This window comes from Cavia porcellus, unplaced genomic scaffold (genome assembly GCF_034190915.1).
Source record: "Cavia porcellus strain 051 isolate PalLab524CR breed Dunkin Hartley unplaced genomic scaffold, mCavPor4.1 scaffold_14, whole genome shotgun sequence".
Classification (NCBI taxonomy): Eukaryota; Metazoa; Chordata; class Mammalia; order Rodentia; family Caviidae; genus Cavia; species Cavia porcellus.
The window spans coordinates 2,929,780-2,956,489 of NW_026947497.1; the positions used below are offsets into that span (position 1 = coordinate 2,929,780).

At 38.1% G+C, this 26,710-nt stretch overlaps 1 protein-coding gene across 1 annotated transcript in view; it reads left to right on the forward strand.

The window, feature by feature from the left end:
- Nucleotides 1-26,710, forward strand: part of Bank1 (B cell scaffold protein with ankyrin repeats 1) — a 238,636-nt gene that overhangs the window by 78,511 nt on the left and 133,415 nt on the right. The window contains exons 6-7 of the mRNA XM_063260550.1: nucleotides 9,181-9,286; nucleotides 18,575-18,771. Of these exons, the coding sequence (XP_063116620.1) occupies nucleotides 9,181-9,286; nucleotides 18,575-18,771 (303 nt within the window). The remainder of the gene's footprint in view (nucleotides 1-9,180; nucleotides 9,287-18,574; nucleotides 18,772-26,710) is intronic.

Here is a 26,710-nt window from a genome sequence, read left to right on the forward strand (position 1 = left end):
CAGCTTTGCTCCAACATCGATGATATGTAAAGACATTTGGTAAAAAGCAGTGCTCTTCTCTCTTAGTATAATGTGTTGTTTGTTTCTTTCCTGTGCAGCTTGGTCACTAAATGGAAAAATCAGGTATTTTGCAAATGACCTACTGAACATTTTCATTCAAAGCTCAACATGGACTGTAACTGTATTTATCACAGTTTCTGTGTGTTTGAATGAACATACACTAACAGATTTGAATTTTTTTCAGCTTCCTTCCTACTTATCTGAAATGATATACTGTAAAAACCATCTTGAATTTTCCAGGAAATTTTAATCATGGATAGAATTTCAGTAATCCTAAAATTAGTAACAAGCTCCTTATGGTCATTTAAAATCTGTTTGGTATATGGTAATGTGAACATGGTGTGAAGTAAGGAAATAATTAATAACGTGAAATTTGTAGGTTTTATTCTTCAGTATGACTATAGTTTGTGATAGGATATGTTCTATAATCATTTCAAAGCTACTGCACATACAGTGAAATGGGTATTCTGTGACTCTGAGAAAGGAAATCAGACTGAGGATGACATGCTTAAGATACTGGATTAATTTTCCGGTATCTTAAATCCTTCCTAAATCATTGCATCTTATTTTTAATAAATACTGATCCCAGTACACAGTTACATAAAGGTACAATTTCCAGAGCTTCACTTAAAGTAGAGAATATAAATGAGACTGAAGAGAAATGCACACATGTGCATGTGCGTGTGCACACACACACACACACACACACACACACACTCCAAAGCCCAACTGCGGAGATAATTAGAACTCAAGTACTACTGTTAAAAATACTAATAATTCCTGTTTATCTGAGATAATTAAAACCTTTGAGACATTCATCCTATTTACAAAAATGTCTGGGGGCAACAGTAAAGTTAACTTTGTATAGGGACAGCTACATAAAATTTAAAACAAAATTAGATCAAAATGCTAAAAGAACTTGCAATTATTAATCAAAATATTAAGGTCCTATTCATTAAAACGTTTGAAAATTACCAAACTATGCTTCTTAGTATTGTCTTACTAACAAAGAGATGCTTTTGTGTTGCATACATTTATCATAGTACATATTTTACTTTATATTTATGTTGAAATACTATTTTTAACTTCATGTTAGGCACGATTCATTTGTTTTGTCTTACGTTTTATTTTTATTATCATATTACCAGTATGTGTAGTACGTAATGACTGCATTGTCAGAGGAGTTGGTACACACAATTCTTTTTTAAGTTCCCCACCCTGCCAGCTCCCTTCATCTCTTGGTCTCCTTCCCATTTGAGAAAGATCTCTCTCTCTCTCTCTCTCTCTCTCTCTCTCTCTCTCTCTCTCTCTCTCTCTCTCTGTTTCCTATTATTTGTCTTATATTTTGCTCTAATTCACTTATACTTTGGAGTCTCCATAAGAGAAACCTTGTGATATTTAAGCTTGTGCGTCCGAGTTATTTCACCTAACATTATGGTGTCAAGCCACACCCATTTGCCTCAAAGGACTCAGATATATCCTTCTTTACAACAGAAGGATACCCTGTGCTTTATTACTCCATCGTGTAAATTTTATGCCATTTGATCTTGGATACGCCGTCTGCAGATATTTAATGCGGAATGACATAGCTGGGGCTGGGGTGAGGGCAGTCCCCGCGGGGGGACTTGGGCTTCTCTTGCTGATAGTTCCCTTAACGGTTAATTACCTCGCTGAGTTAAATCTGAGCTGTTGCGGTTGTCTCCCCTGAAGGGTTCACTAGGAAACTCCTCTCAGCGAGCGCCATCGGGAGCTTGAGCAACTTCCCTGCAGGTTCCAGTCTCTCTCCGAGGGCTGGCATAACCCTCCCGCTCTCAGCTCTGATGGTCGATGCTCCACGTGGCACCGGCGTTGCCTGAGACACTTGGCTGTGAGCAAGCTCAGGAGCTCCCGGGACGGGCGCTCAAACCCGCCTGGGCGCGCACAGCCCCAGGGTCCCGGTGGCCCACACTCTGTTAGACCCCTGTGCCCGCTGTGTGCCCTGCCCGCCCTCCCACACCCTTGTGCTAAGAGGTGGGCACAGCCATCCGGCTCACACGGTGCCGCCGGTGCACAGTCACATTTATTCCTCCATCAATTAGAAAGTACTTGATGACCTTTTATCCTCTAGTGTTATTTGAATAAATGAGAAAGTACAAAATTAGTGTACCAATAAGACAGGAAAATAAAACTGCCCTTTTCTAGAGCCTGGTTGTTTATTCATAGAACTGTAGAAAAGCACACCGTGGGAAGAGACATGAAATTGCCCTAAGTACGTTAGCAGTTATTTATAAAATTGAGTGGATGACCCTCATGTCGATAGAAGAGGTGGACTCTGGGTGTGCCTTGTACTAGGAAACGAAGAGCCTGAGTCCTCGGCTTTCTCCGGCTCCTGCCTCGGCCATGAGCTCTGTTAGCATGCGCTGCCGCCGACCTGTAACAGCCTCTGCCTTTCCCCCAAAGGCCCGTGCTCCTCGGGAGTGGGAGGCAGGCTCTTCAGTTAAGCTGGCCATAGCTTAGTTCAGTCCTAAGTTCCTGAGTGCTAAGAATGTAGCTCTGTACGGCAAGAATCTGGAGTACTTAGCTCTCCATGGCACTGGCAACTCAGCATCTCATATGTATAGGCTAAGAAAACATTTAGAGTGGAAATTATAACGACTCTGTATTCAAGTGGGCTGGCTGCAGATATGTGGCCTCTCCATGTAGCCTTTCCCAAACTATCATATGATAATCATGCTTATTTGTGAGTACAGCAGAGATTTCAGCAAGCCTATGGCACATCCTGAGCAAGCCAGAGTAATTGGCACTTCGTCTCCTGACCATCTCTGTCAGACTGCAGACTCCAAGCCCCGGCTTCTAGTCCTGCATCTGTCTGCAACATATCCTGCATCCTGCAGTGTACCTTAGTTTATTATGACTTCTAGGCCTGCACCGGGCTGTGCAACTTTGGAACTGCTTATCCTTTCTGAATTGCAGCTGAGGACCAACCTCAGCTGTTATCCAACCTGTCTCGACTTCCCTCTCACTCTTCCCAACTCGTAGTCATCACTATTCTACAAGATGATTTTGTTCCAGCTTCCACATATTAAAAAAAAACATGCAATATCTGTCTTTCTATGCCCAACGTATTTCACTGAATATTCCCTCATAGCAGCCATCCTACTTGGATGAGATGATGCCTCATTGTGGCTTTGAGTTCCACTTCCCAGTGTGTTGTTTGTGTACCTATTCAATAAATCTTCACTTACTTATTCAAATAACCCCAGAGAATAATAGAGTTTATTCAAAGAACACTAGAAAATAATATTACACATATACACGTATGTTCCCACTTTCTTTCTTCATTCATCAGGGAGTGGGCAACCAGGTTGGCGCCTTATTTTGGTTTTGAATAGTGTGCAGTGAACAGGGAGTGGAGCTCTCTTTCCATGAAGTGATTTTGCTTAATGAAGACATACAAAGCCAGTTTGGGTACTGGTGGATCATAAGGTAATTCTATTTTCAGTTTTTACGGAACTTCTCACTGTTTCCCGTAATAGTTGTACTAATTTGCATCCCCAGCCACAGCGTTTAGGAGCTCACATAGCCCTGCATCCTCACCAGCATTTCTAATTTCTGTCTTTTGGTAATTACTATTCTACCTAGAGTGAGATGATAGCTCACTGGTTTTGATTTTCATTTTCCTGATCAATAATGTTGATCATTTTTCATATACTTATTGTACATCTTCTTCTTGAGACCTCTCTCATCAGATCATTTACCATTTCTATTGAACTTTTTGTTACTTGGTTTTATTGAGCTTCTTAGGTAACATAGATATTAGTCTTCTGTCCGATAAGTAGTTTTCAGATGTTTTCTCCTATTCTGGAGCTGTCTTCTCCTTCTCTCATGTTTCCTTGGCTCTGCAGACATTTCCTGGTTTGATACAATTCCACTTGTGTATTTTTGCTTTTGTTGCCTGTGCTTTGGTGTCATACTTAAAAGACACTGCTATTTTGATGCTTTGAAGTGCTTGCCCTGTATTTTCCTCTAGTTGTTTCATAGTTTCAGGGCTTACATTTTAGGTTTTCCATCCATTTTGAGGACTTTTGTACATGGTTAGAGACAGTTTCATTTTTCTCCATATGGATACTCACTGTTCCAGTGCTGCTTATTAGAGATGCTGTCTTTCCTCTGATCTAGGTGTTTAGTGCCTTTATTAAGAGCCAGTGAGACGTATGTGTGAGGGTTTATTTCTGGGCTCTCGATTCTGTTCCTTTAGTCTCTGTAGTGTTTGTTTGTCTGCCAGCGGCGTACTCCTTTGGCCACTATGATGATGAATCCACACATCATTTCTTTGATTTTTATTTGTGCTTCTTCCTGACTTTCCCTCTAGAGAAGATAGATGCTGTTTGAGTTTCATGGGTCTCCATTGGTGTTATTACTTCTTTCATATTTCTGATGAAAGACTTGAACAGAGCACTGTCAAAAGAAATGCAATTTGAAGATTTATTTCTAGCTTCACTTTTTGCTATCCTTTGTGCCTCTCATTAGGATGGATCAATAAGAATAACGCATATCTATTGAAGCTTATATTTGACTGATAAAGTAAGTGACATTTATTTTGTGCTATCTGTTCACCTGTGATAACAGACAACAGATGGTTAATGATGCCTAACTGGTGTGGCTCAGACTAAAAACATTATTCTGAACTCAGAATAACTGGATCAAGCAGAGGCATACAGTTAGTGCACTCATCCATTATTTAAAAACAGTGAGCATAACAGCTGCTGCAGGACGAAAGTAAACAAGTGTGAGTGTTGCTACTTTGCCATTATCATGACCATGCTTTAGGCTCTGCCCAGTTTTTACCTTAGAACCCAGTTCTGTCCATTTACAGAGTTATTGGATCCTATATATTTTAGCTTATACTGTTGAGAAAATATTTTATTAATAACTTTTGTTATGGTTTCTAATTGTTCCCAAGTGCTGGCTGTCTCACAGGAAAGGCAAATGGGCTTCTTGTTTCTCCCCCCAGGCTCTGCATGGTTGCCTCTGGCTCATGGGAAAGATGAATTGGCTTCGTGTTTCTCCCCCCCGGGCCTCACATGGCTGACACTGGCCTCAACTCATTTAATGAGATGTTTTATGCATACTTCAGTAACAAGACAAATAAAAGCATTTCAAATAAGTCTTAATTTTATACTCTTATACACTAAGTCCCTAACTTATGAATAGTTGAGTTTTGAACTTTCACAAATATGAAGGGACCTCACATTATGAGGCTCCACACGAGTTGCAGAAGTAACTCACATGTCTGCAGACGGTTGTGCTACTGTGTGGCTGCTATACGGTGTAGCAGTGCTCAATCAGAACCCAGGATGTCTGGAAACAAGAGGAAATGCAGTGACATGGAAGGTTGGCTTTGTTTTCTTGTTTGTTTGTTTTTATACTTTACATCGTATACTTGCATCAAAGGTTCATACTCACTTTGTCAGACTTACAAATGAATCCCCACTTACAGTCCTGGAATAGAACTCTCTCCTAAGTCCAGGACTTACGTTATTGAATGTCTAGATTAATCATCACATATGTTTTGATTCTAACAAATAGTTATTCATTTGTTAATTCTAAAACATTAAATACATGAAGGCAAGTATCTCTTTTCTCTTAGACCTATTCTCTGAAATTACTGTTTTAAATTGACTGTAAAAATTCTTTAAATTGAATGCTGCCACAGTGTAAGACAGAAAAGAGGACTTCTGTTTATATAACCCTGGAAAATAACCTGATTTGCTCTTTATCTATCATTCTCTTTATAAGCTATAGTAGGAAATATTGTGGAAGACACTATAAATTCCACTTTAAATGGCTATTCTGGCTGTCTTTCATGAAATCAATATAGTGACTTTTCTTTTCCTAGTTTAAACAAGCACAGCAATTTATTATAATAAGAACCAGGCTGTGTTCGGCTCAGTCATTGACTTTCCACTTAGATATCTAAGGTAAAGAGTGAGATGCTACAAATATTAAAAGGGATGTTGCATCCTATTAAGAAGCTTGCACAACCACACAGGATTATTTCACTGAAGTGTTTTCTCTTGATCTTCAAGGCCCTGACTGTTATTTTTCTCTACCCTACTTTTCATTACCTTAATTTTGTGATAACTCAGTTGGTTTCTTCCTTCCCAAAATCTGTCCTTAAAAACCACTTTTCTTGCCCACTTCCACTATTAAAACTGGAAAGACCTAATAGCAGCATTTTAAAACATACTCACAGCTAGATACATTCACGTGAGAAAATTTCAGACAATGAGATGCAGGGGACATGTTTTCAGGGTTTCTCTGATTAAAAGAAGAATGTGAGCCTGCCTAACTGGCTGGCAGTAACTCCAGTTCTGTGCCCTGGACCACCTTTCACCCCTGCTGTGAACTATGTGACCTGGAGCCACAGTGGTGATCTACAGGACCAGGATGCTTTACCCTACTCAAGTACTATCTCAGATTTCACTCTTCTATGATTGAAATGTAATGTTGAGTGTATTGTTTATAGCACTCACAATCTTTATTTACCACTTATTAGCTCTGCACTTTTAGGTGAATTTCTGAACCCTGATTACCACATCAACAAAAGGGAATATTTTAAAAATCTACTTTGTTGAATGTTACATAAATCAGATGTAAATTATGTAAAGCCAAGTACGTGATTAGAGTTCAACAGATGGTAGTTATCGCTGCTACTTAAACTCCTGAGTCTGTTCGTCACATAAATTTATTATACACCTATATCACACAACCTTTCGCATCACTGCAGAGATCTGGAGAATCCCCAAGCTGCTTACATTACATCACTTTCCCAAAATCCTGTGAGGATTGTCTCTCAGTGCCATCATGCCCAGTGTCTCCATCCCTCATCCAAGAAAGGAGCAAGTTTAACTTGAAGGACCAGAGCTAAGGGAATTAGCTTTACATAATGAATGTCTTTGGCGGAGGAGAGGCTTGTTTGTACTTTCTCAAACTTTTAGTTTTCAGATAATTGTAGATTCATTGTACTTGTAGAACATAAAAGAGGGTTTGCATATCTTGTAGCTTTTATTTTTCAATAAATTAGTCCATTTCATGTAATTTGTCAAAGTTGTTTATTCAGAATATTTATGACACTGCCTGATTATCCTTTTGCTATGTGTAGAGACTATAGTGACATCCTTTGTGATGCTTGGAGTTTGTATCTTTCCTTTATTTCTTTCTCAAGTCTTGTTAGAATTCCATTTTATCAGTCTTTTTAAGGAATTCCCTCTTTCTTATATTGTTTTTACACTTTCAATTTCTTTGATTTTGATATGTTGTACTTGACTGCCACTTTGTTCAATGTATTTTTAAATTTTCTCTCGACCTTTCCTCTGGCTTGTGGACTATTAGGAAGTGCTTTTACTTGGTGTCTCAGTGTTTGGAGACTTCTTTTACTATCACTCTATGAAAGATTTTTAAGTAGGCTTGTGTGCTCAGAAAACATATTTTTGTAAGACTTACAATCTTTTTAAATTCACTGGCATTTGTTTCATGTCCCAGAACGTGGCCTGACTTGGTGTCAGGTCCTTTGAATAGAATGTATATTCTGTTATTGCATGGAGTGGTCTATGTAACGTTGATTAGATGATAATTGTAAGATAATTAGGTAACGATTTTTAGAGTATTCTGTGATCTTGCTGATTTTCTATCAAGAAACATAAAAGTCTTCAGCTTTTGTGTACTTGTCTATTCTTTCAGTTTTGTCAGTTTTTGTCTTACATATTTTGTCACTTGTTCTTTTAGGCATGCAGGTTTATTATTACTATATATTTTCGGTGAATTGACTCTTTTATCAATATATAATGTCCCTTTTGTTCTCCTGTAATGTTGTTTGTTCTTACATATTAATGAACATATTTTTGCTTTTCTTTGTCTTGTTTGTATAATACATCTGTTTTTTTAAAACCTTTGTGTGTGTATGAGAAAGGGAGAGAGAGAGAGAAAGAGAGAGAGAGAGAGAGAGAGAGAGAGAGAGAGAGAGAGAGAGTTTTATCATGCAGTTCAGGTTGGCCTTGAAGTCACTTCGTAGCCCAGGCTGGCCTCTTGCAGTAATCTGCCTGTCTCAGCCTCCTGAGTGCTGGGATTACAGGCATGTACCGCCACACCAAGCTCTTTGAAATGTTTTGCTCTCAGCCTCCATACTTTGGTATTTTGAAGTAATTTTCTTAGAGAAAATATATCTTTACAACATGTATCTTAACCTATACTACTAATCTTTGTCTCCTCACTTGTGTCTCCAACGCTTTGTATTTAATGTAATCAATGATATGTGAGAACTTTAGTCATTCTTTTTATTATTTTTAATTTTCATCCTTATTAATTTGTCTATTTTTTCTTAGCCTCTTTTATATTAAATGTTTTTAAAGAGCTTATTTTTTTATTTAAAGTGTACTTTAGATATATCTCTACATATTTTAATGATTGCACTCAATATATATATGTAAATATATTGTCTACTACATTTTTATTTTACACATTTTATCAAAGTATATAAGTCTTACCTCTTTTGTAACTCCTTTTTACCCATTTTCCCATTTAAAATATACTGAACACTTAACATGCCTCTGTGACACAACACACTTTTGAAATAATAATTTTTAACAACTTACCTCATTGGCAGTGAAACAGCTGGATAATATATGGGCCCCTTCACGTGCCTCGATTGGAGAAATAGCAGTTACATGGTTCTCTATATCTGCAGGGGTTACAACTGCAAGACGAAAGCTTTCCTCACTCAATCACAGGAATTATGGAAACTATTGAGATCACCCCTTTCCTTGTCCTTAAGTTGAAGAATCAATTATCATTATCTTATTGTTCCATTGATTACCAGAATTTATTATTGAAAAAAATTTGTGTTATCATTAACTTATTTTAATAGAATTTCAAAATTATATCAGCTTTTCTATTACCTCAATAACTAGCTTTCTTAAACAAGGCCATAAAAGTTTTGCATTATTTTTGAAAAATATAACTTTCATTATTACCAAAGATTACATGGCATTTACTTACCTAATACATTCTTATATACTGCACTGATGAGTTTCTATATAAATAACTGAACCAACGAAAAATTTTCTTTTCATTTGAAAACAGAATGACATTGAAGAGCTCGATGGCATTTTTACATCCATATTCAAACAAGAAATACCGTATTATGACTTCCACTCTCTTCAAAGTGAAATTTGCCCTCAAAATGAATGTAAGTATCTTTGAACTGAATCCATTTTTATTATACTATATTCTACCATATGTGATTTTTTAATAAATGTAATAGCCAAGAATATAACTATTAAATATTTTAGACAACTCCCAAATTATAAGGCACGATAACACTAAGACAAACTTATGAAGAAAGCCCAGTTAGTCATTTCCCCCCACAGGATGTAACAATACAAAACTTTGAAATTGATTTTTATTCTAAGTAAACATCTGAATTTATTTAGATGGATGTCTTTCATCGTATCATTGTTTATAATATATTTTATATAACTATCTTTCAAAGATATATGATTATGTAAATTTTAATATAGTTACTAATGTAACTGTTAGTAATCAATTTTATGATAAATTTACTTGCCAGCTGAGGTAATGTTTTGATGTATGCTTAATTAAATAAAAATAAGATATCTAGAAGTGGCATGTTATTTGCTATTTTAAAAAGTGTAAACATAGCATAAATTATGTATATAAGTTAGTAGTCCACACAGATGTGTACCTAGTACTCTCAGTAGTTGTTTTTAGGTTTTATAATTTCAGAGAATACATTTTTTAATTTTACTGAAACTGTATTTTCTAAAATAACTGTATATTGTTATTTTAACTACTTATGAGTAATCATATTTCTAAATATTATAAGACCAGTAGGATATTTTAGAAACTTTGTTTCTGTTTAGTTTACTGAAATATGCTTATAATCCACTTATATGTCAGCACATGTGAAACACTGCTCTAAAAGAAGTCTAGTATTAGCACCTTCAGGACAAATAGGCAGTGTTTTACTGTTCCCACACTGTGTAATACAATTTTGTCACCAGCCTGGCTAGCTACAGGGCTCTGGGAAGGAATGAGTAAGAACCTAAGGTACCAATGATGCTGATTCACCCAAGGGGCAAGGAGCTGGGCAAAGCAACAGTATCAGAGAGAGAAAAGCCACTGGTGATGTGTTTTGAGTAAGTACACTAAGAGATTAGTGAAAATTGATTTCGTATCCCATTCATATTTTAACACTATATAATTCATTTACAAAATTAGATATTGGACTAGGATAGAAAAGGAGTGGCATAATTCCTGACTTAAGGCCATTATAACTTAATCGAGGACATGAGATAATGCACAGGTAATGAAACAATGTAAATTTGGGTGTAATTGTACTGATAACAGAATTGTAGAACTTAAGACATGTTTCAGAAAGAAGGTGGGAACATACCTAGGTCTTAAATGACGGGTAGGATCCCAATGAGGAGGAAGAAATGAAAAGCTAATTCTAGGCAACAAAGTGCGTACCAAGGTATAAAGATGACACAACTTTTACCAAATTCCTGCAAATTATACTTCTATTTAAGCTTATGAAATTAGAATTGTGGAACTAGAGAAAAAGGACTTGTTCTATTCTCTCATTTGTTCAAGTAAAGACTTTGAGATCAGTTTGAAAGTTCTGCATAGAGGAGGAGCAGAGTTTCCAATGTGCCATAGTCTGAATCGGAAAGATCCCCAGAGGCCGGTACTTCAGGGTCACCTCCCAGGGCTTGCACTGGAAAGAGATAAGGTTTAACAGGCCTTTTTTGGCACTCCTATCTCCTATTTTGTCTCTATCTGTCATTCCTGGACTTGGGGTGAACAGGATTTCTCCAGAACACTCTCTTTCTCCCATATTATGCTGTCCCACGCTTAGCACTGGCCCAGAGGCAGTGGGCCCACCATACATGGACTGCATCCTCCAAAACCATGAGCAATGACAACCTCTTTCCTTTATAAGGGGATTAAATCAGGCATTTGATAATGGCAATTGACTACTACAAAAAGGATGGCACGGTTTGGGCCCTTAATTTTAACTTTATAATTGAAGGATTCCGATGGGATAAATTAGAGTCCTTAGAAATGTGGGGTGCATATTTTCAATGTCTGCCTAAGAGTCTCTGGGGAAGATGCTATTGTTGACTATGTATCAGGGTTTCAACTTTGGTTCTTTATTGTAGTTGCTTCCTGGGCTCACCTGCAGAGTCTGGGAAGTATCCACGCCTCAGCCACACCTGTGCAAATCTGTGAGAAATCTAGGGCAGGTGCAATATTGATAGATTGTTTCCTAGGCAACTCCACTAGGCATTTATGTTTGCCAGGCCAGTCTTAGTTACTTTGCTCACTACTGAGACAAAATACCCAATACCCACAAATTAAAAGGAAATGTACTTCAGTTCACATGTCATAGTCAGTGGCCTCCAAGGCAATGTGGCATAGCACGGAGGCATCGTAGAGGATAAATGGTCCATGGCAGGGCAGACAGGAGACCATGCAAGTGCAAGCAGCAGCAGCACCCTGCCTCTTTCTGACCCTTTCCATCCCATCGAGACTACAACTCTATTGATTTGTGCCCCCCACACCCAGGACTGGACTTCCCTTATCCACACAATTTCATTATTACACACTTACTCCACATTGACATACTGAAATTCAGGTATCTCTGAAATTCCTCACCTATGAATGCATGAGGCTTTGAGGGAACTTCTAGAAAAAGGCTATAGCGGGGCCCTACCTGCCTCACTGTCTTATAGACCAACAAATTCACACAGTTTTTACATGAAGAAAATATTAGTTCTTTGCAAAGGTTAGAAATTTGGTAGCTCATGAAGCTTCAAATTACTATAAGAATCTGAAGATAATTCTGTATTTGAATTTTTTCATAAAATATAATTATACTTGTTTTAAAACTAAAAATAGAAAATTCAATATAATGAGTTAATTTGTCTGGAAAATTTATTGGTGGGTATTGTTTAATAGAAGATGCTACTAAGTCTACAAAACAACCAACAACTCTCATAATGTTAAGCTCCAATTCCTACCTAAAATGCAAAATAATCTAACACAAGACACCTAAGAAAAATACAGCAAGATGAATGTGAATGTGACTAGTCGTATTTTCCTGCATACCTGAATGTGCAGATACAAACAGATAAAGTTAAACTAACATCAAAGAGATTTTATCACACAGTGATAAATACTGCAAAGCATAAATTATATGGACCATTTCTGTTTGCATTTTAAATTCCCTGGGAAGATGTTCAGATGTCATGAAGTAATCGATGTAAAGGAAAAAATGGGTAAGAATATTCCTCATTCTGGGAGGAGAAGAAACACATGATAGAGAAAGTTGTGATTATATGAACTCACTTCAAATTATTAGCAAACGCAGTACTTGTAAGAAGGTATAATAAATTAGGGACAAATGTACGTATAGCACAGGTTCCAAATTTGTTACATAAATTGGAGATTTGATCTGTAAATAGACTAAAAATTTTGAACTTTTATATTTTTGTTGGTTTATTTTTTTTGTTAGCTCAACCCACAAGAACAAATTTTCACATCTACCAATGACGCTTTTAGCATACACTCAAGCCAATTTCATGAACTAGTTCAATTTGGATCAAACAATAAAACAAAACAGTCACTTTGAATCCTTTAAAATAGTTCTTCACTTGAGTAATAGACATCTTCAGAATTATACTACTGCTACTCTTTACAGTGTTTCTCTAGAGATTATCTATTTCTCCAGATGCAAAGTTTGAAAAATTATGCTTACATACATCATAACTGTGATTAGAGGGTAAAAATATAAAGTAGGTAGGCAGGAGGGAGCGAGAGGAAAGAAGTGAAGAGCATTTGTGAGAAAAGCGGCTGATCAGAGGTGTCGAGTCCTACTCCAGAAAGCAGACGTTGGAAAAGGTCACGACATCACTTCTGACTGTAGCACAGATTATTAATACCAAAAATGCCCCCGTGGTCTAGGTGACACCAATTTTTGCACCAACATTATCATGCCACTCATCTGGGTTCCCCTGAAACTCGGTGTCAATCCATAGTGTTTATGGAACAAATACTGGGAAGGTAAAATTTATAGTTTTAACTACGTTTTTAAATACCTAAAAAGACCACCAAATATTTAATGGTAGAGAGGAAGCCAGCTGCCTCAGACAATGAGAAGTGTTAATGTGCAGGAGAAAAAGAGCTCAAACCAAAGGAAACAGAAAACAAGAGGACGGTCAAATAAAGACTCAACTAATTGCTGCTCGGCTCATTTTCCAATGTAGTGAGCCTCAGTCTGGTTTGGTCCGTATCCGCCCACTGCTTTAAATATCCCCCAACTCGGTATCAGATCACTAAGATTGAGGTGACATGCATGCATATTGGGAAATGCATGAATAAAAGCCCATAAGACAAATTATGCACAGGTCCATGTAAATGCAAGGGACAGAGTAGGGAATGAGTCAACACCAGTGTGGCAGACTGGCTGAGAATGAAAGGTGCTTGGGAAGGGCTGGGTCAGAAGGCGTACCTCATACAGAACAAATGAGACCCCAAAGCTCCTGCACTTGTCTGCACTGTCCCTTACACACCCACACCCCACTCACTAAACAGAGGGTGCAGAGCTCTGGCAGGGGACTTTCATGAACTGTCAGCTTCCTATGCATCATGTTCACATTATTAAGAATAAATACCATAGCCCTGGGAGGGTTTTCTTTTTTTTTTTTTTTTTTTTTTTTTTTGTCTTTGTCTTTTTCTTTTTCTTTTTTATTGGTACCGGGGATCGAATTCACAACTGCCTGCTTGCAAGGCAGACGCTTATGCCGCTGAGCTAAATCCCCAGCCCCCTGGGAGGGTTTTCTAAATAGAATTTCGTGTCCACTCTTTTGCCAAATGGTAAAAGGGATGTGTCACACATTCAATATTGGTCCCCCTGTTACAGAACAAGACAGTTTCAAAAACCCAGAAATGCTATATTTTAAATATGCGTGGAAATACTAACATTTTATGAGATTCCAAATCATAGTGTGAAAGAGGTGGAAATCGTTACTTTTCCTCAACATTTGGAAATACCATCTTTCCCCTCCAATTGCTTTTTGTTTACTACCCAGAGAGTCTGTTGGCAGAAGCACTCTGTGGCCAGGCATCTAGTACAGAGGAAAATAAACATTGCCTGGAATAAGCAGCAAATTTTTCACATATTTGTCAATTTTTACCTTGATAATAAAAACAAAGGCAATTTATCTTAATTAATTAGATGAAAACTGCTATAATCAAAAGAGGTTATACACTGCAGATTAAGCATACTTTAAAATGTTCTTGTATTTTTTTTTAAAAAAATCATGACTTACATCTAACAAGTAAGACCAAAGCAGATATACTGAGCTTAAGAAAGTGATTAAATAACTTATGAACTGACAGGAATAGAAGTTCTCATCTTGGCTAGGATGTAGGGCATCACAGGAAACTGTTGTTCTTTCTATATTGAGAACAAACAAGATGATCTTCAAAAACATGGTTTCCTTTGTGAACCCAACAAGAAACCAATTCCTTTGTGAGCCCAGCAAGAGACAAAAGAAACACAAATGAACTGAATTCCAGAATGTGACAGAACCTTCATAAGAGAGAGAAAAATCATCACTGCATTCATTCCTGATGGAACAAGACAGACAGAACTCACCATGATGGGTAGAGAAGGAGGCTTAACACTTAGCAAAGTTTTACTAGGTACGTGTAAGGCACTCTGCAAAGAACAGGAATCCCAAGGAACCCAGTGTCCAGGGCAGGCTGCAGCACTGCACAGCTCTCTTCTTCAACAACAGAGCACACCCACAGCTACTGAACAAGCAGGAAGGCTGAGAGACTTCCCTGATGGCCAGGTGCCTGCTAGACAACAGGGTCGTGGAGACCAAACTCCCCACTGCTTTTACCACAGGGACAGCAGCACCACCCAGGTCCTCGACAGAGACAGGAAATCTGCAAGGAAGAAATTCCTCCATGCTATCAGGAGGACAGTAAGTGTCTGCCTTGGGTGACGGGACTGCAGAAGTCTGGGAAAACCTGAGACTTTTTTTTTTTTTTTGGAAGGAGTCTGGATGGAGGACAGCATAACAAAAGGCACTATCTCATGACCCAAAGAAAAACTGATATCCAGTCTGTCAAGCAATGGAGATCTCACAAGGGCTCAGATCTTTTTCTTTTTTAGCCCACCCCATAGAACTCAGATCTTAACCTGTCCTGAAAAGAAGCATATGATTCTACCTGTAAAACCCCTGAAGTCAGTCATCACTAAGTCTAAGTAAAATCATTGAGAAAACAAACTGAGTTTACCTACAAATTAACTCAACTCACCACTCACTGGAGTTGTCAAATGAAGAAAGGGTATGCTTTCTTGTGGGAATATTAATTACTTTAGTCCTTCAATACAATGCAAAACATTTAGAAGAAAGTAAACATAAGAAAGAAAGACATGGTGATCCATAGTCAAGGAAAGAAACAGTCAAAACAAGATGAAGGAAATGCTCCAAATGTTGAAATGATCGGAAAGGAATATTAAAAGATGAAACCCAGCTCATCGATTTGACTCATCTCTGATTCACACTCTATAGAACACTCTATAATCTAGTCCGTGTCTAATTGACTTTCCTGAGCAAGGTGAGAAAGAATGAAGTGCAAGAAACATTTGAGAAAATAATGGCTAATCATGATCTAAATTTGATGAAGGACATCAACAAACATTCAATAAATCTTGCAAAACCCCATCAGAATACCTAGGCATGTATATATACACATCTACTTAGATATGCTGGAAAACCAAGTTAAAATAAAATCATAAAATAGGCTGAGGGCAGTACGTGGAAGAATATTGAGAAAACCCCTGTATACAATGAAACAATGCTAAGAAGGGCATCTGGTTTCTGAAATGGAGAGACCAGAAGACAGTGAAACATAAGACACAATACTGAACATTTCTACTTGTATAAACTCTCCCAATCAAAAAGCACATATACATTCATACAAAGTGGTTGAGCCCGAAGTGAGGGACTAACTACAAGGAAACATAAAAACCCCTCCACGGCAACAGGAGCAAACTCGCTTTGGGCTGTGTTAATACAGCTGCACACCATTGTCAAAACACATCAAACTCATGAACATTGTAGTTTTAAGCATCAATTATACTTCCATGAATTGTTAAAAACTGAGTGGAGATGTAAATACCTTTAAGCCAACACCATTAATGATCATGGAACTTACAGTTTAACCCTAAAGATCAAAGTCAAGTCCATCATAACTCAGAGTAACAGGTACACAATTAGATCAGCACCCATTCTCCTGCATGAATGGGTGCCCAGAATGCAGAGCCACCTCCCAGCAAGGCTTCTTCAAGGAAACCCAGCTACTCATCAGGCTTTCTGGTAGATTCTTAGGGAAGCTCAGTATTAGAATGATGTTCTGTTACATTGACTTGAGGGAGAAATACTCAGAGAGGCTGATAAAGTTAAAAGGTGAATATGTTTCTATAATAATTATTTATGTAGTGAAAAAAAAACCAGAGGTGCGTTTACAGTGACTTAATAATTCACAAGAATAGTAGCTAGCAGGAACATTGCATAAAGTACTAATCAGCCAGTAATGGTGCTTTTAATGTATTTTATAATGTAGCAAGAATGTGGTGATCACATTCTGACACTCTCATGTAAATATTTTCTTTATTAACTTTGATCTGGTTTAACTATACAGAAACTTTTATATGTATAATGCACTTAAATTCAAAAAATATAAAATTATATTTTCGTATCTTGTATTGGTCAACTTCTGAAATAAAATACCTGACACCACTCAAAAGAGGAGAGATCTACTTGAGTAATATTTCAGAAGGTCCAGTCTATGGTCAGCTGACACCAAGCAGAAATAAAGCCGCAAAAAGGCCTGGAGGAGGACAGCTGCCCAGCTCCTGGGATTCAGGAAGCACAGAGAACAGACAGAGCCAGCGGGGAGAGACTCCCACCAAAGACTTAACCCTGGGGACCTTCCTCCTCCAACTTCCCCACACCACTGCCAGCTGTGAACCCATCACAGGAGGAACCCCCTGCTGAGCACAGCACCCATGATCCAATGTCCCTTCATACGCCACCTCTGAACACAGGAGATTTGGGGGATTTTTAGAGCGGAAGCATAACACAGCATTTCAAGAAAACACATTATTTTTATTCTGAAACTTGGTACCTGCCATAAATAGTGTCACCTTCCACCTATCCTAATGAAAACTTGGTAATCGTCCTGCTGCACCCCATGCAGTAGGGACAAGTACATTTCTGTTGCAATATGCTGAGAGCCACCTACAGTCATCCAGTTTTAACACATCTTTCAAGGGTAGACTATTTTCCAACAGTGAGTCCTTAACGCGTCTTGAAGGGGTGTTTGTTTGTTTTGTTGTGTTAAAACATAAAAACCAACAAACTAAATTTACCCAGTCTTGAAACACAAGTTAATTAAAAACTTAAGGTTTAATTCTAGCTTTTTTATGCTTCTTTGCCTTTCTTTTTTTTTTCTTTTTTTGATCTAAAAAATAGCAGAGCAGTACATAAAGCCATGCATATTCAGCTTTTCAAAACTGTGAGGTGGCAAATTTCTATTGCTGTGGAATTGTACTAGAACCGACTTGTGCTTTGATGTGTTTGTTTCTCTTACTGTGAGTCTTCACATTCTTCCCCTAATGCCACAGTTATTGAATTCATGTGTAATTTCCACCTTTCTTTTACAGCTATGGGTGAAAATTTAAAATAATAAACCATCACTCATGTTTTGCTTTGCTATTGAGATAGCAGTTAACCTTCATCTTACGATTTTGCAGTTAATACATCTTCCAACTTATGCCATTACAACTCAATGTCTAAAATACTGATATTAAAATTCTAAAATCCCGATGTAAGTATCTGTACTGAAGTTGCTTGTAAAAGTGTTCATCTATATTTTCTGTGTGTTTTGCTTTTGAAAGAGGGATTTGTTGTCAAAATCTAGACTAAGCCCCACAGGAACTTCATGTAAAATTCAGAAGGAACCAAAGTAGGCAGGGCAGTAGAAAACACGAAATGATTTTGTAAGTGAATTTACAGGATTTTTATATTTGGTTCAGCTAATGTGATGGTCCATTCAGAAGGCATAATTACAGCGTAATATTTCTGGTCTGCTTTACACTTAAGGGGCTAATGTGGCTTTTTATGTCAAACTTACTCCACAAATAAGATGGTCATTCATAAGAATAGTAGTTTATATTTATTTTAAGATGAAAAGTAGAAGGAAAAGATTGCACATGGCTGAAACCACTGAGAGTTTCTTATTGTCCAAATGGATACTAACATCTGTTCTGCTTGGTGCTGGTTATTCTCGGGACTAGATGGTGCTAGACTGTTTCATGGAGCTGTAGACATAATAGAAGTATGTTCAATCCGAGCGCTTCCTATGCTTTCAGATACGAACACCAACGAGCTCCCAACTCTTCTCCACTGTGCTGCAAAGTTTGGCTTAAAGAATCTGGCTCTTCATCTGCTTCAATGTCCAGGTGCAAACTGGGCATTGAAGGTGAAAAATACAAGTGGAGCAGACCCCGCTCACATTGCTAAGAAGTACGGGCACGAAGAACTCGAGAAAATCCTTGGAGACTTTTCAGTAAGTTTTATACATATATATATATATATACACACATATATATATACACATATACATGTATACCTCAAGAGCTCTTTATGAATATGTGCGTCTACATGTGCACACACTTTTCTTCTTTGTTGAATAATTCATGGAGTTGGTAGTGCTTGGGTTGTCCATGTGTTAAAAATAATTTGCAAATTAGTCCGTTAGTCTATTACTCCAAATACCAACTCTGACTTCCATCCTGAAACATCCATGTTTCCAACTTATTTTTGGTTTCTGTGTCACCTATTTTGTACTGGAGAAGAGATAAGCAGAAAGCAATACCCCTATTCCATGTATTCTTTTGTTTAAAAGTCTAGACAAGACATTAGTAAGTGCATGAAAACAGATCAATAATTACTAGGTTAAAGGAATGCATTTTGATATTCGTTCAAAAAGTCTACCCAATAAAAAGTAAATTTATCTTGCTTAAATTTATTTCTCTTATGTTATTCTGCAAAATCTGATTGAAATCCCTAATTTTCAGAACAGTTTTGATGAATATCAGTTTTGTAAGAATGTAGGGAAGTTTTTCAAGAGAGTATTTCAGTAATTAAAACACATCTATGTTGCCATAATCAAGTATAGAGTAGCAATTACTTTCTGTTAGCAAGAAAAGTATGCATGTTTTTCTCCAGAAAATAAATTATACTTCTATGGATCTTCAGAAAGTATAATATGACAATGATTATGCTGGTGACTTTGTCAGAATTTATCTTTGGGTTCTCAGAACAGGTACAATTATATTCTCAGTGAACCCTATATATAGGGTTGTTTAAGCACTTATTTTGATATTCAGATTAAGTTGATCTAAATATGTGACTTCTAAAACAATTGGTACTTGTAATTTTTAGAAAGTGAAAGAGAATGAAACTTTGCATTTATAAGAAATAGCAAAATAATAATCAACAGATTGTGGGTATTAGTTACTCTGTGACATTGCAATAGTATGTATATTTTGTTCATATTTAAAATAAATAGAGAACATGCAGTATTGGATTAAAATTAGTTAAGTACTGATTTCTAGTTCTTGTCCTCCAAGTTAGAAGTGAGCATTGTTTTTGTTCCTCAGATGGTTTTAGACAGTGATTCTACACATGCTAATGTTTCGTTGCTCTAGTTCGTCTGATAAACTCTTTCAATTTAGTAATTTTCCATTTCTTACAGTCCATGTGGTATCCCTTGCAGGCAAGTCAGTGAATCTGCTCAGCCTTGAGCTTGTTCCTTCCCATAATACGGTCACTCAGTACATCATGGTCCCAGCTCTTTACAAACCTAACTTTTAGCCGCTGGTAGACTTAAACTTTTCCCCTAGAAGCCTCAGCAGCCAACAAATTCCTCTAACTTTCTAAAATAAACTGATTTTCAAAGAATGATTCCTCCACTTCTTGCCCTCTGGGAAAGATCGATGGATGCAGCCCCTTGTAAAGTGAGGATGCCATAAATAACGCAGTATTACACAACGGTGACAACAGATATGAAAGAAACACAAGGGTAGGAAATGACGATGGATGACATAGGAAGTAATTTTTCTCCTGCCTCTTCTGGGTATTTTCACTTCTGTTGCTGTAGTAGCAGCACTGACGTGAGCGAGTAGCTGTCGCTATCTCTGAGTGATTTTTCACCGTTCACAGGACCTTCGTCCTGACTTTGCTGAGCCGTGCACAGTCATTATTCTGCAAAATTTGTTAAGTCATTTCACTTATTTCAGCCTGAGCTGAATTGTAGAATTGTAGGCACTTGTCAGAATGGTAGACGCTGACATTGTGGAGTGGCTGGATGTCCATCTGTGAGGTTTCTGCTGCCAGTGAGGAAATGACTACAGCTTTCGCCAAGGTTAGCAGATCTGTAAATGCATTCTAATAACTGGAATTTTAGTGATTTTGCAAGCTGTGACGGGTCTTTTTGAAATGTATGGTTAACAAATAGAAACATACTAGTTCATGACACACATGGAAGTGCTTCTTATTGACTTACCTACCACATAAGTCAGCTTCATAACTAGCAATTCTCTTTAAAATAAATCTAAAAGTCGTATTTTTCATGAAGGTGTATTATACAGTCATTTGTTGTTACTATCTATTCTTAGTTATGAAAATAATATCTTGTTAATGGTGTATATAAACCTAATAGAGAAAAATCCCGCTACACTGCTAAATACTTTATTATTTTTAATGTATTTATGTTAACATAGTTTAATGTTATAGTCACATCTGCTAAGTCAAATATTTTCACATATAAATTTAAATTTTCTGTGAACCACTCCTTCAGCAGTGTTAAAAGAAGTAGATCTCTTTCAGGTTTGAAGTTTTCAGTCCATCAGTGGACCGCACTGTTTTGCTGAAGAAGTATCTGTTTTTAGCCGCAAGCCTACTTTGTCCCTGACTTAGTGATTTGTTCAATTCTTCCCAAGTGCCCAATAGTGAAGTACTGTTCCTTTTAGGGTCTCACAGCATAATCAGTGAGTTGATTCATAATGACTTAAGTGAGTAGAAAGAAAGAGCTAGTTGTGGATTTTAGAAAAATGCAGGAAAACGCTTTATCAAGTATTTATAAACCAAGGGCCACCCACAGCTAGTGAGACCCGTGCAGAGGAGAGGAGGCACAAGAGGAAAAATGTGTCTCAAGTCTCACTTCGGCCATAGCTTTGTGTCATTTGTTTTGGGGAACTTACTAATATATGCATAGCTTATGAACAGAGCCTATTTATGTCTGACATGGTAACACCTATACTTCTGTCATGTGTTTTGTACTAGACTGGTGATCCATATGTTCCCATAAGCTATAGAATCTTATAAGTACCTACTCACTTTTCAGTGTGTCACGTCTTCCCTCAACACCAATCTAGATGGACAAAGGGTGAAATTTAAATTCACAACAGGGAAGGAGCAAAATTTGGTTAACAGAATGATTGAGAAAAAGCTGGGCAATTTCAGATAGCAACACTGATGATTAATTTGGCTCTTTAAAAATGTATCTTTTAAATCATAAAAACTATAAAGAAATTGGAACTTGGCCTCACATTCAATGTATAGTGAGATTTAGCATAAAGTATATAATATCCATTATTTATACATTTTAATTTTAAAATAAAAGTATTATATCCTTCTTTTGTCTCAAGTATGTCACCCCACCATCTCCCATTGGTTTAAAATGCTAAACAGAAACGATATCAATGTATAAATAAAGAATAAGACTATATCCTCCTTGTGCTGACTTCCTTGGGGAATGATATCCAGAAAAGGTTGTTTGTTTCACTCATGTAACAATGTGAGTGCTGATAAGATATTCATTGTAAAGTTCTTCAAAAAAATTTAAGACAGGAAAAGTCATTTTCTATGTCCTTTCATTAGCTGGCTTTTGGAGAAGATTGCTGGCCCGGGGCCTTTTTATTACTCACATCTGTAAGGCATTCTTGTGACCTTTGCTTTCCTTGAGGTATCATCCAGTGTTTGTTTTTGTCAGAGGGTGGGAAGACACAGAGAGAGAGATGGAGACAGAGAGAGAGAGAGAGAGAGAGAGAGAGAGAGAGAGAGGAGACAGAGACAGAGACAGAGACAGAAGAGAAAAAGAAAGTGAAAGAGAGAGATTGGGGTTTTGGTGTCCCTTAGTGTCCCACTGATCTTTTCCAGATAATCAGGGGTTGAAGGGCTGCAGGGGGAGGGGTGGGCTGGCAGACACTGGGGGGTTCACAGACCCCTAATAGAATGATAATTGGCTGACTGGTACCAAGACCCATTGCCCAGAAGTTGGCCCTGTGTGCCCAGTGAGCGTTCCCTCACCTTGGCCCTCCCTTTCTCCCATTCTGGCATTGCCCACCATGCTCTGCCTCTACTGCTGTGCCCTCCGTCCTGCTCATTATGGGTGGGTGCTACATACTGGGGTGTAGACAGCACATCCTGTGTCGCTGAGTGAGTGCTTTCCCATTCAGAAGCACAGGGGCCCCGTGGGTAACTGGCTCCCTGCCCTCTCCCAGCCTCGGCCTCTCTGAGACTCTTGAAGGATCAGAAGCAAGTGTTCACCGTAAGTATCTGTTTGCTCTTGCTCCATAATACTCTTAATCAGGCTTCATATTGCAAATGAAATAAGTGGCCGTACTGCTTAAAAGGTTTCATTTTAGGGAAGTCATGGACAAACAGCCCAACTGTGTCTTCAGCATACATTTTTAATAGGCTGCACTGCCTTGCATGTTAGAGTTCTGGCTTGTGCTCAGTATCGCTGTTCTGTTAGAACCAGAGGACCTGGAACGAGTCACATAACTGCCCTTGGCGGGTCCGTGGCAAATTCATGTCTCCGTGATGCTGCAGGAGCTGCTTAGCAATGCCTTCCTTCCGAAATACTATTAATGGCACCACGGTGGCTGTTACAGAGTGCTTCTGTAGCCCAGTTCTCAGAGCCCGTTTTGGTACTCTACATGCAAGCCTTATAAGTCCTCTGTGAACTTGCCTGTCTCTTTTCCTTATAAAATTCTCCTTTGTCCTCTTACACAGAGCCTGGCACTCACCCAGGTCTGAATTTTAAGCCTAACTTTATGGAAAATCAAATTTGCATCATTAGGAAAAATAGTTCTTTACAGGGTATTTTTAGGATTTGAGATAATTGATAGGAAAGCATTAAAGACAAAGAAGAGTCATAAAAATGACATTACAGTCACCTTATTTCCTTTAGGTTTTTGTTACTCATGTCTAGTTTCAGTCTCACCATCCTTCATGTGTCCTTCTTTTTATCATTCATCTCTATTGTGGCCTCTTCCCTGAACATGCATATTTAAGGCACACACAGACACACTGACACACTTTATATGTTAATATTATTTAGGTGTACATAAATATGCTTTCTACATACATATATTTTTGCTTTGCATATACATATTTTATTTATGACAAGCATTTTCTCATTAGATCCTTATCTAATCTGGGTGAATAGATACTTTTACTTCTATTTTACAGATCAGGAAATTAAACCCCAAAGACGATATCATTTTCTTAAGACAGTAAACTAATCCGACAGAATTGATTTCTCATTGAAGACCGACTGCTTTCCATTTGGTGACTTTTAAACTATTTTTTTCATACCCCAGGTTTACCTAAAATTGAATACAACTGAAATATGTTTCATTTATCTTCCAGTATGTATACGCTGATAATACACAAAATAAATCTACAAATATTTATATTCTTACAATATACAAAAAAGTCATTATGAGTATTAGAGGCAAGAAGTTAAAGAGAAAATTTTGTCCCTACAAGAATGAGAAGGCATTTATATTAACTCAGTAAATGTATTTATATTGTGGTTTAGACATTTCAAACTATTCTGATTTCTTAAAAGTGGCTTGTGGTAACAAATATATAGTACATTTTCCCAAAAGCATAATTATGCAGGAAATAAGTTGATATTTTATCCTAGGTTGGAGCATATTACATTTGATGACACAGTATCTGATGACACCATGGATGCTCATTTCCGTGGAAGTTAGAAGACCTGACTAGGAAAAAAACAATCGTAGCTTTTTTAGGTCAGCACATGGATGCTATTTCTGCCCATAATCTCATTTGGGAACAGGTATTTCTATGTAAACAGAGAACATGCAGTAATTTCTGTAAACCAGGAAAGCTCAGGCTGCCAGCCCTTGGTAGCAGCTCACTCCATGAGCAAAGGGCCCCAGGCAGGGGTCTCCTCGGTACTGAACTACAGATAGTGTCCTGACACACGCACAGTAAGTGGGTGGACGTCACAGCGACCAGAATCTCCACGTCAGTCTCAGACGACCACAAAGTGGAAGCAGGGTCAGCTGGAGCAGCTGAAGCCATGAGGCCTTGTGGGATGAGAAGTGGTGAACAGGGTTTTACAGGAGACTAACGCACGAGGGCAATATGAATTGCATGTTGTGGGTAAAGGGTCAGGCTGAGGTTGTGGGGAGCAGGCTGCTCACGGCAGCTTTGAGCCAGAACAACCTAATCTGATCATTGGAATTTTTTAATAAACTATATATATTTTTACCTTATTTACAATACCAGGCAGGGCCTATTTTAAAACAATACTTTTATGGGATTTTAGTGAAATATCTACCAAGAAATGTTTCTAAGCTCAGTCACACCATGAGGGTGGGTGTTTTAAAATCCAGGCGTTTTTTATATTTGTTCCTACACCATTTACTCTGAAAAACATTTGATTTTTTAATTATTTCTTCACACATTTTTCTCACGGTTTATACGTTGACTACAACATGTATAATTCAGTTGAAAACAAACCAGAGACACTGTAAAGTGGGACTTTTCCAGGGTGCATTTTGTAATTATTTGAATATTAATTATGAAAGCTCCCAGGCTGTGTGTGAGCAGCAAGGCCAATAGGAAAGACGTCTACTATGACCACCAACCTCAGCATGTGACAAAGATGGTGGAAAATTATCTTTCTCCCTAAAATCCTGTTAGTTTGGTTCAGCAGAGTCGAGCGAGACCCTGCTGAGAACCATCCGTGGATAGCTGCGGTCTGCTCTGCTAGATGATAAACTATGCAGAGCTTCCCGGGTGCAGAGCAGCGCCTGTCCCTCACTCCCGACGACACCCAGGACAGGATCCCAGAAACGCTTCCCAGTCTGCGGGCCACTCTGCTTCCCCCAGGAGGAAAAGTACGGCCGGGTGTGGGGGGTGCTGCACACAGATGGCCCCTGCGATGTGGCAGTCATTTGGGGCCAAGCGTGGACTCAGGCATCACTGTGGGAAAGCGAGGTCGTCTGCGTAGACGCACAGAGCTTCTCCAGCTAACGCGTGTTAGCAGTGCTGTCTCCGTGAGTCAAAGGAGCCTGGTCCAAAGAGCAAGGGTTCTGTAATAGGAACAGAGTATTTTCACGGCCTAGGCACCCACTTTCTGAAACAGGGCCAGGTATTCTTTCCATGATTCGGGGTGGGGTTGTGCTACTGCTGCTGTTACTGCATAAACTGTTATCATTATTGCATAAACTGTTTTCTGCAGTAAAAAGGGGCACACACGTTTCCCACCACACACTTACCTTGTATCTTTCTTATTCCAAGGGCTGTTTACTCCTCGTTGCATAATTTTCCCCAAACATTCATCCGTATTTTAAATGCGTTTACTGTTAAAAAAACATTTTAAGAGTAGTGACTATCCATAGACTTGGCATTTGTCTTGACTCAGCCCTGAGGAGCCACGACTCATTATCCCAGGCAGGGGGAGGGCTTAGCTGTTGAGGATAGTTCGGAATTTCATTCTAAAATGGGATTTATCTTCCAATATTCACTTGGATAGAATTTGTCTTCACTCTGGGGGAAATGTTCTTTAGCTTCAGAGTAGGCTCTTGGTGTTCAAGTTGGGCCCCTTTCCCTGTCATGTGAGGGTGGAAATTCAGCCACAGCAAATATATATTTCAGAATTTATCTCTCCTCGGATGTTCACTGTGTCAGATGCCATAACTGCTTGGAATGCAGCTATGGTAGATAAAGACAGGCAACTGCATGGTTCCGATTACCTACTGGTTTAGTAGAAATGACTTCCATGCTCACTACATTAGAATTAATTTGATAGTGACAGGTAACAACGCATGAAAGTAATGGCTAAAAATAATATATAGGCACTTAACAATTCTTTTCTGATGCAGTTCATTCATACATCATAAAAAGACATGTCAAGTGTGAGTCACTGCCTCATTCTAAATGGGTATTGGTTCACAAACTTAAATTTTTCCATGATTCTAGTTATAAACCAAATTGGACAAGAATCGAATCAAATTTCCCCATGAGGTCAACATTAATACTAACCATTGAATTTGGTTCAACTCTCATCCAATTGAGTTTGCAACCAGAATCATGGAAAAAATTAAGTTTGTGAACTGAGACACTGCTGTAATTATTCATCTTCTTGAAAGTATTTGCTCCCATTGCTGGTGGTCTCG